The sequence below is a fragment of the Tachypleus tridentatus genome, chromosome 13, assembly GCF_004210375.1.
Source record: "Tachypleus tridentatus isolate NWPU-2018 chromosome 13, ASM421037v1, whole genome shotgun sequence".
Classification (NCBI taxonomy): Eukaryota; Metazoa; Arthropoda; class Merostomata; order Xiphosura; family Limulidae; genus Tachypleus; species Tachypleus tridentatus.
In genome coordinates this window covers 106,319,727-106,335,780 of record NC_134837.1, presented here as the reverse complement: position 1 = coordinate 106,335,780, position 16,054 = coordinate 106,319,727, and the positions used below count along the sequence as shown (strand labels likewise).

The 16,054-nt window shown below is 33.7% G+C and overlaps 1 protein-coding gene across 1 annotated transcript in view; it reads left to right on the top strand.

Moving 5' to 3' along the window:
• Positions 1-16,054, top strand: part of LOC143237698 (uncharacterized) — a 30,653-nt gene that overhangs the window by 1,566 nt on the left and 13,033 nt on the right. Inside the window, exons 3-4 of the mRNA XM_076477218.1 lie at positions 12,230-12,345; positions 15,123-15,240. Coding sequence (XP_076333333.1) covers positions 12,230-12,345; positions 15,123-15,240 — 234 coding nt within the window. The remainder of the gene's footprint in view (positions 1-12,229; positions 12,346-15,122; positions 15,241-16,054) is intronic.

Here is a 16,054-nt window from a genome sequence, read left to right as displayed (position 1 = left end):
CTTCGTTTTTATAAATAAAGGAATTACTTGTAGAAGATAGTGACATTATTATTCTATAGTTAGTTTGTTTTATGACTTAAGTATCGATTTAAATACACAATTAATATTCTGTAACATATGATTATAGTTTTCACTTCCATATTTAATTTGCCATAGATATATTTTTGTCCATTTTCTGATGTTTTATATGTTAAACACTTTTTGATATCGCTAGTTCAAATATTTTGTAGTTTTCATTTTATACTTACTATGTTGGGTAACATAGTTTTACATCTATTCAACCTGAATACAAGGATTATTTAACTTTCTAAAGCATCTATAATATAAAGTAGTTTAAACGCTTTTTAGTTTTGTAAGTTAATTTATATAACTATTTCGTTAAAATTTAATTTTAAAAGATTATATACACCATTGGCTAAAATTTTAAGGCCAATGAACATAAAGAAAAAATATGCATTTTGCGTTGTTAGACTCAACTACTTATTTGAGTAGAGCTTCGAAAGATGAAAATAAGAAAAGGGAAAATATAAATAAAACACTTTTTAGCATTTACTGGGGAAAATGTGAACATTATGGAATTAGCCTAAATACTAGCTGGTCAAAAATTTAAGACCATACAATAAAGAAGTCCTAAACAGGGTAGAAAATGCCCAACAAGAGGTCTCAGTAGTGAGTTGCACGGCCGTCATTACGAATAACTGCAAACATTCGCTTTTTCATGGTCGATATAAGCGTTTGCAGAAGGCTGGCTGGAATGTTATTCCAAGTGATGAAGATGGCTTCACGAAGATCATGCACTGTTTGGAATTGACGTCCATTTTCATAGACTTCCCTTGCTATCCACCTCCAAACATTTTCAATGGGGTTCAGTTCTGGCGAACACGCTGGATGGTTCGAAAGAATCACATTGTTCGCCATGAAAAAGTCCTTTGTCCTGCGGGCATTGTGGATTGCAGCGTTGTCCTGCTGAAAGATCCAGTCATTTCCACACAAGCGAAGGCCTTCAGTCAATAAGGATGCTCTTTTTAACATGCCAATGTAGCCAGCTGCTGTTTGACGCCCCTGTATAACCTGAAGTTCCATTGTTTCATGGAAGGAGAAAGCACCCCAGATCATGATGGAACCTCCTCCACTGTGTCGTGTAGAAAATGTCTCCGGTGGAATATCCTTATCGTGCCAGTAACGTTTGAAACCATCTGGACCATCCAGGTTAAATTTTTTCTCATCAGAGAACAAAACCTTCGTCCACTTTTCTACATCCCATGTTTGGTGCTTCTCAGCAAAGTTTAACCGAGCAGTTTCGTGGTGTGGAAGGAGGCGTGGCCTTGGAAAACGTTTACGGTTTTTGAAGCCTTTCTCTCGTAGATGCCGTCTTATTGTTCTTGAGCTGCATTCTGCGTCCGTAAGGGCCTTAATCTGGTTCGACGATCGGCTGGTGTCTTGCCGGACAATCCGTCGAATCCTCAACGCCGGCAAAATTTTATTGGGCCGACCATTTGAAATTCTCGTTCCATATCCCTCAGGGTTTTTAAGAGATTTCTAACAGCAGTTTTACTACGCCCAATCTCACCAGCGATGGCACGTTAAGAGAGACCTTGCTTTTGCAGCTCGACAATTCTGCCACGTTCAAACTCTGTCAACCTTTTAGCCTTTGCCATGTTTTTACCCAATGTAACACAAGATATGTCAGTGGGATATATTGACAACTCTAATGCTTGAACACAAATGACTAAATTTTGTTACGTGTTTACTGATTAACGCTTCGTTTTAGTATGGTTTTAAACTTTTGACCAGCTAGTATTTATGCTAATTTCACATTTTCCCTATTAAATGCTAAAAAGTTTTATTTTTATTTTTCCTTTTCTTATTTTCATCTTTCGAAGCTCTACTCAAATAAGTGGTTGAGTCGATCAACGCAAAATGCATATTTTTTCTTTTGTTCATTGGCCTCAAGATTTTGGCCAGCACTGTATTTCTCTACGTAAATAGTTATGTTAACCAAATAGAATTAATATCCTAATCTTTCTGTAGATATTTTAACAAATCTTTATACATATGTTAGCAGATCTCTACTAAAAGTAATTACACATAGATGTTCATTCCGTTTTTACCTGATAGTCGTTAACAGTGAACGTAAATTATTGAAAAGTATTCACATGCGACCGCCAAATGATGTGGACACTTCAACCCTACTGAATATTTAGTTTGACTCATCACAGTTGACAATATGTCGACCTTTCACTTAGAGTGGAGGGCTGATAGCATTCAAAGCTCAGTATGGCAGGAAAAAAATATGAAAGAAAAGTTGAACAAGTCAGTTATAATTCATAGAATATATCGCTATTTATGAGTGTCCATTCATTAGTAAGACATCAGTCTCGTGCATATATCTACACTATACACAATAGTGAAAGTAACTGTCTTAGCATAAAGTAGTTAATTTCTGTATAAACATCAAATTAATTGTAATTGTATAATGTCATAGACACTGATTTGTTACATAAATTCCAAAATAGTTAGCCTGAACTGACTTTCTTTGTTTCTACAGTTGTGTTTAACCATCTAATACAAGTCGCAATGTACCTTTGCAATTATCAGTATATGTAAATAAAATCACAAGCTCTGTCCTAGGCTGTTATCACATATATTGAAATATTTATTCACAAAAGATAAAGTATTAGATACGGGATTATGGTCTTGCATCAACTATTCAGATTTACATTTAATCATTCATAGTAAACTTGCATAGAAGGTCAGACAGTGTTGATGTTTGTTGTAAATATTAAACGTGAGAAACTTTTTCATCAATAGAGGTGATATGTATTATCCTAGCTATCTTCATCTTCTGGACTTATCTTCATTTGTTAAACATTATTCCGATTTTTCAGTGTATTTGCATCCGAATGTAATAATTTATGGTTCATCCAGATGTTCTAGCATGCGATTAGTCAAACAGAATATATCACGGTAAACAAAACATTCCTCAAAGAGATTCGAGCTAGTATGATCATATAAAGTTTATTTCATTTAGAAACACTACAAAACATAACAGCCACTTGAAATTAATAACTAACTCTGTTGACTCTCTCGTTACATCTTCGCTATTGCTTAAAAATAACAGCATATAAGGTCAAAGGTCTTAAAAGTAAATTCAAACTCTACATAGATTCAAAATAGATAATTAGTACACTGTATAAGAAATAAAGGATTTAAACATGTTAACATCATTTGTTCACAATCTGGAAATTTTACTTCCGTTAATTTTTGCATTTTCTTTTACTTAGATACCGTGAATTTCAAACAATTGTTTAATACATCATATTTTACTCTCCTTTACCAAAATTACTCGGCCTGGCATGGCCTAGCGCGTTAAGGCGTGCGCTTCGTACTTTGAGGGTGGGTGCGCGCCCGAGTCGCGCCAAACATGCTCGCCCTCCCAGCCCAAAAAAACAAACAAACCAAAATTACCAACCCATTTTTCTCATAATTATAACGAATAAGATGGAAGATAGTTTGTCTGTGATTGTTATTTTGAATTTCGCGCAAAGCGACTCAAGGGCTATTTGTGCTAGCCGTCCCTGATTTAGGAGTGTAAGACTAGAGGGAAAGCAGCTAGTCATCACCACCCACCGCCAACTCTTGGGCTATTCTTTTACCAACGAATAGTGGGATTGACCGTCACAGTATAACGCTTCCACTGCTGAAAGGGTGAGGATGTTTGGTGCGACGTGGATTTGAACCAGCGATCCTCGGATTACGAGTCGAACCCTTTAACCCACCTGGCCGTACCGGGCCTTGATTATTGACTTTCAAGTTCTATTTCTTACTTTATATGATACCTGACATAGGCCTAAAAACTATTACATTTCTTCAACAGAAAAAGAGGAATTAAAACAGTGGATCCCAGCCATCTGGGAGAGAATCGTGTTAAGTTTTTTCTCTGTGCAGCTACACTAATGGCTGGGATCGTATACATCGCGTTGTTTGCTTTAATATCCCTTCTTTTTTGTTTACGTATCGATTTTATCATGGTATTGATATGACACCTGATAAAATTCTCGATGTTTTATCAAACTCATATTGGCAGAATTTACCTACACAGATTTATCATTTCGATACTTATTTAAATATTGTATTTCATAATGAAAAAAAACTGAAAAATTAGATAAAGTCAATACTTACTGATGTATATAATGAAGAAATGTGCCATATTTATTAACACTATTTCAAGTATTAGGTAGAGGATTATGGTCCTAGATCGTTTGTTTAGCTGGAGTTATCTATCCATAGTAAACTTGAAAGACAGATGATCAGAGAGAAAAAGAAAAGGACAGTTTTATAACTAATGGTATAAAAATTAACAAAGAATAAACTGAGTATTGTGATTTTAGTGATGTAAATGCATTTATTACTATGCAAGAATATCACATGGCACACTGGTTATAGGTGTATGATATGTCCAGGTTTTGGTACATTATAATGTTGTATTCTGCTTTCTGTTTTCGATCTAGAATTCCAAAAAATGTTGGTTAAAACCACTATTGTTTAAAAAGATAACTTACCAAGATCTGTACATAGTTTAACTTCATTCTTCTTGAAAATGTGTTCATACACGTATAAATACTGTATCAACTTTGTTATATATTCAGTGATGTCGAGAAAACCCACTTGTAGAGAAATATATATGCAAAAACGGCTCGTTTGGGTTGAGAAAATATTTTACATAGAAGAGCGAACAACGTTTCGACCTTCTTCGGTCATCGTCAGGTTCACAAAGAAAGAGGTAACTGACCGGAAGCTGACCACATGTTTGAAAGGGGTTGTGTAACTGAGTGTCGGAATGTAGAGGGCGGTATTAGATGTTTGAATATATAATTTTATTTATTTTATTATATTAATACAGGTATAAAGGCGTTCCCTTATATTGGTTTATTTTGGGTTTAAGTTGTTGTATAAGTAAGGCTTCTTTAATTTTGCGTTTGTTTATGTTTGTTTCTTTATTTAGTATTTGAGTGTTTTCTATGGTTATGTTGTGTTTATTTGATTTGCAGTGTTCGAAAACGTGTGAAGGTGACTCTTTATGTTCTTTGAATCTGGTTTTCATTTTTCTGCTTGTTTCTCCAATATAGAAGTCGTGGCAGTTATCACATTGTATTTTATAAATAATGTTGGTGTGGTCTTTGTCAGTGTAGTTTTTACATAGTATAGACCTCAGTTTTGTGCATGGTTTTTGAATAAATTTGGTATTAACTGGAATGTCATATTTTGTTACTAGTTTTTGCCAAATGTTGGTTATTTGTCTGCTGATGTCAGGAATATATGGTATACAGCAGTATATGGTTTCGTGATTTTTTTATTCGTGAGGTATATTTACTTTTGTTGGTTGATTTTGCTTTCTGTCTAGGTGTGTACGTATAATGTTTTTTTACGGTTTGTGGAGGAAACTTATTGATGTTGATGAAGTATTGTTTTATTTTGTCTAATTCATCGTTAATTTTATCAGGCGAGCATAGCTTTATGGCTGTGTTTATTTGGTTTCTTAGTATGTTGAGTTTTTGTTTTGTTTCATGTGCTGAGTCCCAAGGAATGTATAGATTTTTCGGTGGATTTCTGTTTTGAATTGTGTGTCGGTTCTTGTAATTTTGAGGTTAAGAAATGATATTTGATTGCTTTCTTCCTGTTCACATGTGAAGTTAATGTTGGGATGTATAGAGTTAATGTGATTGAAAAAATTAAGTATGTGTTCTGTAGATTTGAATCCCGCAACCGTGTCATCTACATATCTGTACCAGTATAGTAGTGGATGTAATGCTGTGTTAATTGCTTGTGTTTCAACTTGTGTTATAAAAATATTGGCTAGAACTGGTGATACTGGGTTGCCCATGCTTAGGCCATTGTTTGTATATAGTTTTGGTTGTTGAACATGAAGTTTGTCTTTATCGTGGTGAATTCTATGAGGGTTGATAATTGGTTACTGGGAATGTCTGTAGTCTTTCTTTGTGAACCTGACGATGACCGAAGAAGGTCGAAACGTTGTTCGCTCTTCTATGTAAAATATTTTCTCAACCCAAACGAGGCGTTTTTGCATATATATTTGTTATATATTGTTGACAAGCGTAATGTATTTTACGTTGAACCATTAAATAGAAAAAAACATGTAAACAGTTGTTGTAATTAATAAAAATTGCCTTGACAAAGTATTTAAACTTTGTTGTTGTTTCTCATAATAAAATGCACGGTCTACAAGAAAATACATATCTGTTCTTTTACATGAAATCATTTAATAAATTCATCACATTTACTGTACAACATTTATAATTATAGAATATATTTTACAACCAAAATAAATTGTATGTTCATTATACGTAAAGTCTAATAATTTAATTAAAACTGACTTTGCATATCATCGAAGTTAACAGTTGGTAAAATTGGAATTTTCTTTTCTTTCGCTTTACATAACGATACAATACACTAAATGTAAATTCGTAGCATTCTATTTTTTTAAGATTTGACGGTCTTGATTGTTCAGTTGTTTAATTTTTTATTTTTTTTTTCGATTACAAGAGAGTTAAAAGCAGACGAATGTTAGAAGTCATATTTGTAACTCATTGATGTGTAGAATATAGTGAGTAGACGATTTGGTAATAAGTATACAAATATGACGGGATGAACAGGAAGCAGCAGACAGACGAGAGGAGAGATGAAAATAAAGTTACATGTTTTCGGGAAGTAGCTCGGCCAAAGTAAAGTTAGCTGCTGTAGGAAGGAAAGGCCTAATGGTTGATATAGGCCTAACGATTAATATGTTAAAGGGAAAGTAACAGTAGACAAAAAAGAAAGAAGGATAATTTATTTCGTCAAGTAAAATTCCAAAGTAATTGAACCGGTCTCAGTGGACTTTGAAAAAAAACAAAAAAAACAGGCGGTTCTCGAAAATACAAAAGAAAGAAAGAGAGGAGACGAGTATATGATGCAACCGAGGTAACTCGACGATGAAATAAGAGAATAATTTTTGGAAATTTTAGCGATAGTAATGAAGATAGTTCGGCTTGCCAACTGAAATTCTAAAGTAATTGAATAGGCCTGAATGAACTTTTGACAAGAAAAGAACTATTATATGCATAGGAAATCGAGCGCCCTAACAAACAAGCCATGCTATACCTGATTTAGTATGTATATGCGTCTAAACAGCTACGTTCTGAAGAAGAAATCTTGGTAAGTTATATTTGTAAACAACAGTAGTTTTAACCTACAAATGTGTGAATTATGGGTCGAAAACAAAATATAGCAACTTATAAATAGAAAATTTGGTGTACGTAGACATATCAAACTTCATTCATCAGTGTTCCGTGATATTCTCACATATTATACATGTATTTCCATAAGTATAAATAAAACTAAAATAGTTTCTTCGTCGTTGACCTATATACCGTTAGTTATAAAACTGTTTACCTCCTTTTTATCTTAGATAAATCTTACAAGTTTTTTATGAATGATTAGCTGTAAACCTAACCAATTGATTTTGGATTATTGTTCTTTATCTAATACTTGAATTTTTTCTGATAAATACGGTACACTATCATTCAGTTTTATTTCCATCATGAATTGCAGTATTTGAATAAGTGTCAAAATGACAAATCTTTTTATGTAAATTCTATCATTTTGAACTTGAAAAACACATCAATAATTTTATTGTGCCTAGCGCGTTAAGGCGTGCGCTTTGTAATCTGAAGGTCGCGGGTTCGCGCCCGAGTCGCGCCAAACATGCTCGCCCTCCCAGCCGTAGGGGCGTTATAATGTTACGATCGATCCCACTATTCGTTGGTAAAAGAGTAGCCCAAGAGTTGGCGGTGGGTGGTGATGACTAGCTGCCTTCCCTCTAGTCTTACACTGCTAAATTAGGGACGGCTAGCACAGATAGCCCTCGAGTAGCTTTGTGCGAAATTCCAAAAAACAAACAACAACAAAAAAAAAAGCTAAATTAGGGACGGCTAGCGTGGATAGCCCTCGTGTAGCTTTGCGCCAAATTAATTAGTAATATTAATAAATGTTTTACACATAAAACGATAGAAAATACAAAAACTATGTTACGCAAATTAAATATAGAAGTAAAAACTGCAATCACATACTACAGTATATTAATTGTATACTAAATCAAAACTTAAATCATAAAACGCGATTATTTATGTAATTATTTGTCTTATTCAAGTAACGGTTTTATTTATAAAAATGAAACATTAAGTATGATAAATATTAAAAATTGTTCTGAACAACTAATTGTATGTTATGCGATATATCAAATAGAGAATAAAAAAAGAATATAACTAATGAATTTGTGACATTAATAAATATTTTATACATAAAGGGACAGAGAGATGTAACACTAAAGTAAGTTATTGGCTATGATATAATATTTGCTTTGATCAATTAATAAGTCACTTCCTAATATGCACTCTTCCTCAATATCAGTTACTCCACCATTCATAAGGTATATAGAAGCTTCCTGCAGTAAAGATAACTTCAAACTTGTCTTTCGCTGAAACTTTATGTCTACTATTCGTATCAATTTCTCTTTCATGATCTTTGGAGGCAATTTTTTGGCTTTCATTAACAATTCAGATCGAACAATTGCAGCTGCAGAAGCAGTGTTAATCAGCAAGTTGCAAGGTTTTCTATCAAACAGTTCGTGAACTTGTAGAAAACGTTTCTTAAATGATGACATTCTAATTTAATTTGGGGTAGATGGAGTGTTTAAGTCCAACTAGTTCTTGTCTCTACCAGTGGCATAGCGGTATGTCTGCGAACATACAAAACTAGAATCCGGTTTTCGATACCCATGGTTAACAGTGTATAGCTAGCCCATTGTGTTGCTTTGTGATGAATTACAAACAAAAAACTAGTTCTTGTCTTTCCTATGAATAATTAGCCCTCTGTTGTTCCTTTAATTAGATTTGACTTTGAGAAGCATTCTCGGAATATTATCTCTTTGGCTGAATAGCAGCTATTGATATCTTACAATCTCGACCGTAATGATCATATCTCTCACATTTATATCAGTTTCCTCTGTTTAATATACCTTTATTCGACATAGGCTTTAGTCTACAATTGTTGGAAATATTTTCTGTCAAGGTATTCTCAAAATACCCATTTTCTTATTATCAGTCTCCGCCATTGTGTGCAGATAATTGCACGATTAATTCTTTCCTTTTTTCCTAGAATGTCGCACTTGTTTCAGTAATACTCAAGCTGATGGTATCTTAACTTCTAGATTTGTGCCTTTACTTGTTTATCTGCAACTTTATTGGATTCAAGTTCCATCATAAATTGGAATGCTTCCTTTAAAAATGTTCATATCGTCCGCTGATATGCCATCTATAAATTATTCATGTGCTAATTAATCCATTATCCAGATAAGATAATTGTTCACGTCTTTCCGTATCCTCCGTAAATTTGGCTAAGGTCCCTTCTTTCCTCAGTACCCTGCCCTAACCTTTGCTCTGAACACTTCCTGTTGGTGTGTCGCTCTGAACCTTTTGGTTGATAGTTGTTACAGCTCTCAGCAAGAATGGTATTTAATGTCATTAACGCTGGTCTTTTCAAATGGACAGAAGTATCAGTAACATGTTTTCACTATTCCATCTGTTCATTCTGGAAATAATCTCCAATTGAGTCTGATATGTTTTTCAGAACACTTTTACATCATAATTTGTAAGTCTTTGGATTGGTTAATGTTATCAGATTTGCCAGTGAAATTCTGGAATCTAATTTTTGTAGTAAATGGTGTCTGAAATTGGAACTCTTCAGTGTGTGCATAAAGAGGTGTCGCTAGTGCAATATTTGCATTTATCAATTTTTTTCTAAATGTCTTTTTTTTGTCACTGGTGCTGAAGTTTATTTCTACCTCATTGGTCTTGCTATTATAATATTTCTATACTTTACAGATGTCTTTATTTATTTTGTTTTTTACTTTGTTGTTGTCCTTTTGTACATCTTCAAACTTGTTGCTCTAACCATTCTGCACATCATTAATAGTTTTGTCGATCTTAACTTCAATCGTATTTATTTATTTTAGTTCTTGTTATAATATTACGACATTTTCGTTTAATTCTTCCAGTAAATTCCAACCTTTTATATCATGGTCTTCTTTCAGTTACATGCTACATTCTTCTACGTTTCTATCATTTCTTTAGTTTTCCTTACAGTTCTTGTTCTTTTTTAATAGGGTTCAATATGGCCTTCTGGTTAGGGCGCTTGACTTGTAATCTGGGGATGGCGGGTTAGAATTCCATCTCTGAACATGCTTTTAGTGGTGGTGGCATTATAATATGAAAGTCAATTCCACTTTTCGTTAGTGAATGAATATCCTAAGAGTAAGTGATGGGTAGTGTTGACTGGCTAGTTTCTTTTCAGTTATCATTAGTGATTTAGAGACTGCTAGCGCAGATAGCTTTCGAGTAGCTTTGTGCGAAATAACATTTTTTTTGGCTCTTTCTTTTTAATTTTTGAACTATTTTATTCTATTAAATTTTAAACTTCTCTTTGTTAAGTCATCTTGAAAGTTGAAGTTCACTTAAAGGTTTATTCTATTTGAAATGTTATTAGTGTCGACAATTTGCATATAAGTGAACGTAACTTGAAAAAACGTTTTTGAACAAATAAAAGTTACTTCGTTATTATAATGTGGATTAGTCTTAGCATTGTTTTGTGTGTTTTTTACCAAATAATTCAAACCAACCTTGCCCAACGACAAAATACATTTTAACATTGGTATCAGAAGCGTGATTTTGGTTAACAGAAATTTCAATAATTTGTTACATATCTTAAGTTACTGAGTAGCTTTTATTATTATTGCTATTATCTATAATAATTCAAAATTAATTATGATAAAAATACTGCCTTTATATTTAATTGTATCATTAGGATTTGTTACCGCGTTAAAAATATATTTCTATTGTATATTGTTAACAATTAGCCTCACACAAAAGTATGGGACCATCAATTACTGAAAGATCATTTGTTGTTCACTAAACTAGGAAACTGCATCAAATAGCGCAATTAATTCATCTTCTCAAGATTTGATTTATTTCTTATCTCAAGTGCAATATATTAAGTTTGCATATTTGCATATTAAGTTTATTACATTAATGGAAGTCACATTTTCTAGTCATTTTTTTTCTAACTCATCTCTTCAAGGCTAGATTTTTATACACCTACTTTGACAATCTGATAAAGAAAATACGCAAAGGATAACTTATCAATTTGTCAGATTGGTTACCCTTGTCTCACTGTTAACGTTTTAATTAGTCAGTGTTTCTGCTTTTAACTCTTGTAATCACTCTTGGGCAGTCCTATCGCGTATAATATGTTCACAAAGAAGTGCGCTTTACGTTTATAGGTTAATTATAACCGAATGTTCGGTTTATTTGTTGTTAAGCAAAAGTTACACAATGGGCTATCTGTGCCATGCCCACCATGGATATACATCCGAAGGTAGAAGTCAGTCGAGCGAATTAATTAGTGCGTAAAGAATTCACTGTGTCACAATACTGATTTATATTATAATTTGTCTACATGAATTTTAAAATGGCACATAGAAACGTCCGTCATTTGTTAGTTCGTTAATGTTAAACACAAAGCAACATATTGTGCTATCTGTGTTGTGCCCACCGAGGGTATCAAAAACAGGATTCTAGCGTTATTAGTCGTCATCCTTACCACTGAGTCATTGGAGTAGGGGTGACGAAGACACAAAGCCTCGCACAGCATAATGTGGGTTTAATGTCACAACTTACGATACAGTATAGCAGTTTACGACTAGTTAGTTGAAAAGTTAAAATAGCTCGAGATGTCTTCTTAGAAAGAAAATTTTAGAAACAAATGATGATATTTAGGAACGATTGGACAGTTTGTTTTGAAGTTAAGTACATAGCTACACAATGGGCTATCTGTGCTCTGCCCACCATGAGTATCGAAACCCGTTTTCTAGCGTTGTAAGTCCGCAGGCACATGTAAAGAGATATAAATACATACTTCAACACAACCAAGTTCATAAAAGCGAATGCATGATATAATTTCATAAACAAATGAGTAGCAATTTTTGTTAAGTTTTTCTATCAAAACAACTACACTGACATTGGTCACTTAAGGTAAGATATTTTAAATAGCTTAAAATTGTACTTTATCACTGAAACAGTAGGCCTAATTTAATCAAATTTCTATTGTATTGTAGGTGTTCTATTTTCATGATAGAAAATTCACATCAGTGTGTCGTGGAATGTCCAAAAAATACAGATATCTTGTTCAGAGACGGCGTTCAAGGCATTGGCTGGGTTTGTGTCTACCGTGGTAAGTGGAACAAACAAATATTCTTTATTAAATAAAGGTCTAGAAACAAAGTAATGTTTCGGCCATTTATATTGTTCAACAAAGCTTGGTCTTCTCTGTTTACATAACAGTTCGAGAAGAGATTACTTTATTTACTCTAGTTGTGTAAAACAAAGCTTAAAATTCGGTTCATATAATTATCATATAGCAAGTAAAGGAAATGTAAGATTCTGTATCATAGCTTTCTTCATAAGAAAGTAAAGTATCCGGCCATTTTGTTTTTCTTTCTTGGAACAAAATAAATTCAATACATAGTGGTACGAAAATTCAGTTATTCTGCCCAATAGAAGGTTATTAAGTATTAGTGGACAAAAGAGTAGGAAAATCTCAATTCAAAGTATTTCAATATTCAGTTTTTAATAATTACTTCAAGACAGTGTGAAGTCGAGGATTACATCACAAACCAGTAGCACTCTAGTGACAACAGGTCACAATAAGGCAAGGGAAAAAATTGTACAGAACATTGATCTTCATAAGAAATGGAACTGGGAGTACTGAAGGCATGTGCCCCATTCCAGTTTTGACCCAATAGAGAAGTGCCCTTTTGAATGAAGACTAGATATTACAGCACGGAATACCTTCCTAGAAATTGTCGAGATTAAGAGACAGCTGCATCTTTACATAACTTGTGTTTAACAGTGAGGTATAGGGATCATGGCGGCTAAATATGATGACAGTAGCAGCTGAGAGCCCAATATTTAATAAATATCTGCATGAGAACTGTTTCTACTAGATGGTGGACAATGGTGAGGCAGTGTTTTGCATGAATATGACATCCTGGATACATCCAGGCTGATGGAGTTCTAGTTTTACATAATAACGTTGCTTTGTTATTGTACATACTGTTTCCAAGCTCTGATATGTGGGTTCCTTGGCAAATAATGATCACGAGATTAAAAACAGCTGCAGTATCCCACCATTTAACGGCCTTTGCGGGTTGCCATAGTTTTTCTGCTGTAGATTGTGGATTTTCACAGGTCCATGTGAAATAGATGAAAGAGTGAAATAGAATGCAGTACACTTAGGTTTATCAACTGCAACATATGCCATAAACTCAAATGCAAATGTGTTTTATTGTTTTTGAATTCAAAATGAAGCATTTTTAACCCCAGAGCATATCATGTCATGTTTGTTTGTTTATTTTTGAATTTCGTGCAAAGCTACATTATCTACGCTAGCTGTCCCTATTTTAGCAGTGCAAGACTAGAGGGAAGACAGCTAGTGATCACTACCCGCCGTCATCTCTTGGGCTACTCTTTTACCAACGAATAGTGGGATTGACGATAACATTATAACGTACCCAAGGCTGAAAGGGCAAGCATTTTTGGTGTGACGGGGATTCTAGCCCTCAACCCTCAGATTACGAGTCTTGTGCCTTAACCACCTGGCCATGCCGGGCCCATCGTATGATGTGAAGGAAAGTAATAAACAAATATTTCTGTACAGTTTGACCATGATACGTTGGTCGATGGTACTTCATTTAAAATTCTGCTTATACCATGGATGGATTCTGCAACAAGGGTTTTAGTACTGTACATTACCTCTACAACAAGGTTAAACAACATCTATGAATTATGATTTTGGGCAATCAGCTATACTTTTTAACTTTCGAAACTATTTAATCAATCTGCTGATAGCAACAGCCGTGCATTGCCCATATCGTGTGTTGACACTGTGGTGACTTCTTCAGAATTGCAGACAGAAATATGTCCTACGACTGTCAGCCAAATCTAAATATAATTTTTTGAGGGAAAATGTGAATCCTTACCGAATTAAAACAGCTCAGTTTACATTTGTAGTTTTTTGTCCTTCAAAAATTTGAAGATTAATATAAGAGTAATAATCAAACAGTGTTAAAACTGTTATTTTATTTTTGCTATGATAACAGTAGTTACCCCAGCACCCTTGTGCTGACCTGAGGAGATCAGAGGATGTATCCTGGAGGTTACATAACTATTATGATCATTAGCAGGATCTACATATTAATACTATTTGACCTTAGTAATAGCATTCATTTTTGTAAGACACACATAATGTGCCTAGTAAGACCATCCACCTATAGAACTTTTAGGAAACTTTCTGACTGTACAAACATCATCCACTTTTGTAAAACATTTTAATATACAAATAAAATCTATAAACACAAGTTGAAATCTGTATGCAATCCTATAGGACTATCTACCTTTTTAAAACATTCATAAAATACCTAGTTATAACATCTGCCTATGGTAACAGTAACCACCTATAAACTATAATAACATCATCTGTTAATAGGAACAGGTATTAAACTATGATATAACCCCTCCCTAGCATAAATGCGCTCTCTAGTGTCCGGTTCCATTTAATAAAAGTAATCGCCATCTGTTGTCTGTTACATTAAATTTGACATATTGCGTAACAGTTGAGTAACCCTTTAGCGACACCTATCGATCTATTCTCATATGGCAACACCATTGGGCCGGCATCCTTTTAACACAGGAATAGTAGAATAACTACTGACAACCACAGAAGAAGAAAACATATATTATTTGTAAATCAAATAATAAAAGCTTTGTATAATATTAAAAGTAATAAAAATATTTAAACATTGCTATTCTAAATTGTTTTTATTTAGTGTTTATTCATAATTGAATGTCACGAAAGTAAACTATAAACTAAATCAAAATTCGATCTTCTATTCAAATTGGTACAATGTCCTACACGTCATTACTTACGATTTGTATCCTGAACTATTTCAGATGAAGACAAAATTATTGCAAAAGGTTTAAGTAGAAACGGCGTTGTGACTATAGTTCTCACAGTGATGGTCTCCTTCACATCCATTGGAGTGGTGATTGTATTTGTTTTTAAAAGAAGGTAAGTATTATGTTGCATACACAGCCTTAGAATACCTTTAATTTCTAAAAAAATGGTCAATTTTAACGTTCCATACGCCCTAAACGCTACGTCTTCAGATTATTACTCAAATCTTTTATTACAGTATTGTAGTTTTCCATAATCGTTCACTGTATGTATGGAAATCTAACGTATACAAGAGACGTATGTTAAAACTAGTTGATCTGCATGACTAGTTGTTTAATTACTTGAAACTAACGCGTTGTTTATTCCACGTAAATGCAAAGTAACGAGTTCAAGTATGTTAACTGCGCAACGACGTTTATTAAGCCCATAGTGCAGGGGTGGCCAAACTTGCTTAACGTAAGAGCCACGTATGATGAACACATATGTTGGAGAGTGTGTGTGTGTGTGTGTTTTCTTATAGCAAAGCCACAGTGGGCTACCTGCTGAGCCAACCGAGGAGAATCGAACCTCTGATTTTAGCGTTGTAAATCCGTAGACATACCGCTGTACATGTTGGAGAGCCACAGGACATGAACAAATATTACACATACATTTTTATTGTTACTTGCACATTTTGTTACATATCTTTTATATAAATATTAAAAAAATACATGTACGTAATAATATTTATTCATGTATGTAGTTTTTAAACTGTTAATTTGTATTAGTTTCAATAACCACAAAGTACACATGTTTTAAAACTCCTGGCTGATTATTGTTTTAATTATATTGAGCGTATTTAATATGGTAATGAACTACGGAAACATCCAAGAAAAGTACGAAAATTTGCATTTCATTAACATTAAATAAAACTGTCAATAATAAAAAT